Source organism: Salvelinus fontinalis, unplaced genomic scaffold (assembly GCF_029448725.1).
Source record: "Salvelinus fontinalis isolate EN_2023a unplaced genomic scaffold, ASM2944872v1 scaffold_0618, whole genome shotgun sequence".
NCBI lineage: Eukaryota > Metazoa > Chordata > Actinopteri > Salmoniformes > Salmonidae > Salvelinus > Salvelinus fontinalis.
In genome coordinates this window covers 6914-10000 of record NW_026600827.1, presented here as the reverse complement: position 1 = coordinate 10000, position 3087 = coordinate 6914, and the positions used below count along the sequence as shown (strand labels likewise).

General features: G+C 44.5%; 1 protein-coding gene across 1 annotated transcript in view; it reads left to right on the top strand.

Annotated features, from left to right (window-relative positions):
- The window catches only part of LOC129846755 (dysferlin-like), a 92728-nt gene extending 90375 nt beyond the window's left edge, over nucleotides 1–2353 (top strand). The window contains exons 26-28 of the mRNA XM_055914618.1: nucleotides 20–129; nucleotides 1890–2037; nucleotides 2230–2353. Of these exons, the coding sequence (XP_055770593.1) occupies nucleotides 20–129; nucleotides 1890–2037; nucleotides 2230–2289 (318 nt within the window). The 3' untranslated portion in view covers nucleotides 2290–2353. The remainder of the gene's footprint in view (nucleotides 1–19; nucleotides 130–1889; nucleotides 2038–2229) is intronic.
- Nucleotides 2354–3087: the final 734 nt, after the last annotated feature.

Genomic DNA, 3087 nt, shown 5'->3' with positions numbered 1-3087 from the left:
CTCCACCCTCTCCCCCTAGGGTAAAGTGGAGATGTCTCTAGAGATCGTTTCAGAACAGGAACAGGATGAGAGACCAGCAGGACAGGGCAGAGATGAACCCAACATCAACCCTCACCTGGAGGATCCACAGTGAGTACCTCACCTGTCCTATTCTGATCTCAAAACCTATCAAAATTAAAAGTTACTGAGCCTTGATTGGTGACCACACAGTCTACTTCATTCGCTGTCTATGAGAAAAGTTCCCTGCACATTTGACAGAGGCTCTCAGAAATGGTGTCATCTAGTCAGCCAGAGACATTGTTCCCTAAATATTCTGTACACATACTGTACTGTCCATAATGTCTATACAACCCATCACATGTATATGTGCATTCGGGAAAGAATTCAGACCCCTTGACCTTTTCCAAAAATGTTTACATTACAGCCTTATTCTAAAATGGATTCAATTGTTTTTCCCCCCTCATCAATCTACAAACAATACCCCATAATGACATCACAATACCCCATACTGACATCACAATACCCCATAATGACATCACAATACCCCATAATGACATCGCAATACCCCATAATGACATCACAATACCCCATAATGACATCACAATACCCCATAATGACAATTCAGAAACTGGTTTTATTTTATTTATGCTAAGTATATAAAAATAAAAAGACTAGTATTCACATCCTTGAGTGGCCCAGCCAAACCACGGACTTGAACCCGATCTAACATCTCTGGAGAGACCTGAAAATAGCTGTGCAGCGTTGCTCCTCATCCAACCTGACAAGAGCTTGAGAGAATCTGCAGAGAAGAAAAGGAGAAACTCCCCAAATACAGGTGTGCCAAGCTTGAAGCATCATACCCAAGAAGATTTGAGTCTGTAATCGCTGCCAAAGGTGCTTCAACAAAGTACTGAGTAAAGGGTCTGAATAATTATGTAAATGTGATATTTCAGTTGTTGCTTTTCTATAAATGTACATTAGAAAAATGGTGTATTGTTTGTAGATTGATGAGGGAAAAAAACAATTTAATCCATTTTAGAAAAATGCTGTAACGTAATAAAATGTGGGAAAGGGGTGTGAATACTTTTCGAATACATTTATACTCCGGACTCACACATTGCTCATCATAATATTTATATATTTCTTAATTCCATTATTTACCTTTAGATGTGTGTATTGTGAGTTTTGTTGTGAATTGTTAGATCCTACTGCACTGTTGGAGCTGGTAACACAAGTATTTCACTACACCCGAAATAACACCTACTAAATATGTGTATGCAAACAATACAATCGATTTGATTTGGAAGACAGTACATCCTGTTATACTAATGAATATTTGTCTCTCTCGTTCTCGCTCTCCTCCTCCTCTCTCTCCCCTCTCTCCCCCTCTATCCCCTTCCCCCTCTCTCCTCTCCCTCCCCCTCTATCCCCGTCCCCCTCTCTCCCCTCCCTCCCCCTCTATCCCCTTCCCCCTCTCTCTCCCCTCTCTCCCCCTCTATCCCCTTCCCCCTCTCTCCCCTTCCTCCCCCTCTATACCCTTCCCCCTCTCTCTCCCCCTCTATCCCCTTCCCCCTCTCTCCCCTTCCCCCTCTCTCCCCTTCCTCCTCTCTCCCCTTCCTCCCCTTCTATACCCTTCCCCCTCTCTCTCCCCCTCCTCTCTCTCCCCTTCCTCCCCCTCTCGCCCCCTCCTCTCTCTCCCCTTCCTCCCCCTCTATCCCCTTCCCCCTCTCTCTCCCCCTCCTCTCTCTCCCCTTCCTCCCCCTCTCGCCCCTCCCCCTCTCGCCCCCTCCTCTCTCTCCCCTTCCTCCCCCTCTATCCCCTTCCCCCTCTCTCTCCCCCTCCTCTCTCTCCGTCCCTCCCCCTCTCTCTCCCCTCTCTCTTTTCTCCAGACGTCCAGAGACATCGTTCCTGTGGTTCTCCTCTCCCTACAAGACGTTGAAGTACATCCTGTGGGGGAGATACAAATTCCTCATCCTCCTCTTCATCCTCCTCTTCTTCCTCTTCCTCTTCATCGGAGTCTTCCTCTATTCCTTCCCTGTGAGTGGTGAAGGGATGTTTGTGGTGGTGGGGGGGTGTCTGTGTTTCCTAATATAAGCGATGAATGGTGAGGATCAGAAGTTCAATGCAGATTATATTTTTTCTGAATGTAAGATGGGAATGTTGGATATGTGTGTGTTTATCTTCGTGTTTGTGTGTGTTATTTAATTCCGTCTCTCTCCTCACATCTAGAACTACGCAGCCATGAAGATGGTCGGACCGTTCAGTGGACCTGCTAAAGGAACTAATTGAACAACTAGCTAAATAAAAAAAATAAAAAAGAGGAGGACGAGAGAAGGACGAGAGGAGAGAAGGACGAGAGGAGAGAAGGACGAGAGGAGAGAAGGATGAGAGAAGGACGAGAGGAGAGAAGGAGAGGAAATCAACAGAGGAAGAGAAAAGCCAAAGAAAAAACTATGAAAAGAAAAACTGACTGAATAACCAAAGAGAGAGAAGAAGAGGAGAAGAAGGGGAGAAGAAGGGTGGCAGGGTAGCCTAGCGGATAAGAGTGTTAGCAGCCACTGAAAAGTCACTGGTTCAAATCCCCGAGCCGACTAGGTGGAACATCTCTCGATGTGCCCTTGAGAAAGTCACTTAACCCTAATTGCTCCTGTAAGTTGCTCTGGATAAAAGCGTCCGATATACACTACCGGTCAAAAGTTTTAGAAAAACCTACTCATTCAAGGGTTTTCCTTGCGAAGAGTGTGCAAAGCTGTCATCAAGGCAAAGGGTGGCTATTTGAAGAATCTCAAATATCAAATATATTTTGATTTGTTAAAAAAAAAAAATTGGGTTACTACATCAACTCTATACGTGTTTTATTTAATAGTTTTGATGTCTTCACTATTATTCTACAATGTAGAAAATAGTTAAAATCAAGTAAAACCCTCGAATGTGAGTAGGTGTACTAAAAACTTTTGACCGGTGGTGTACGACTGACATGTAAAAGTTAAATGAGAAACAGGAAACAGGAGGAAGAACCTTTTGCAGCACATCAACAAATTACTTCCCCCCCACATCTCGTCTGATCTTTGAAAGCTCCCACTACGT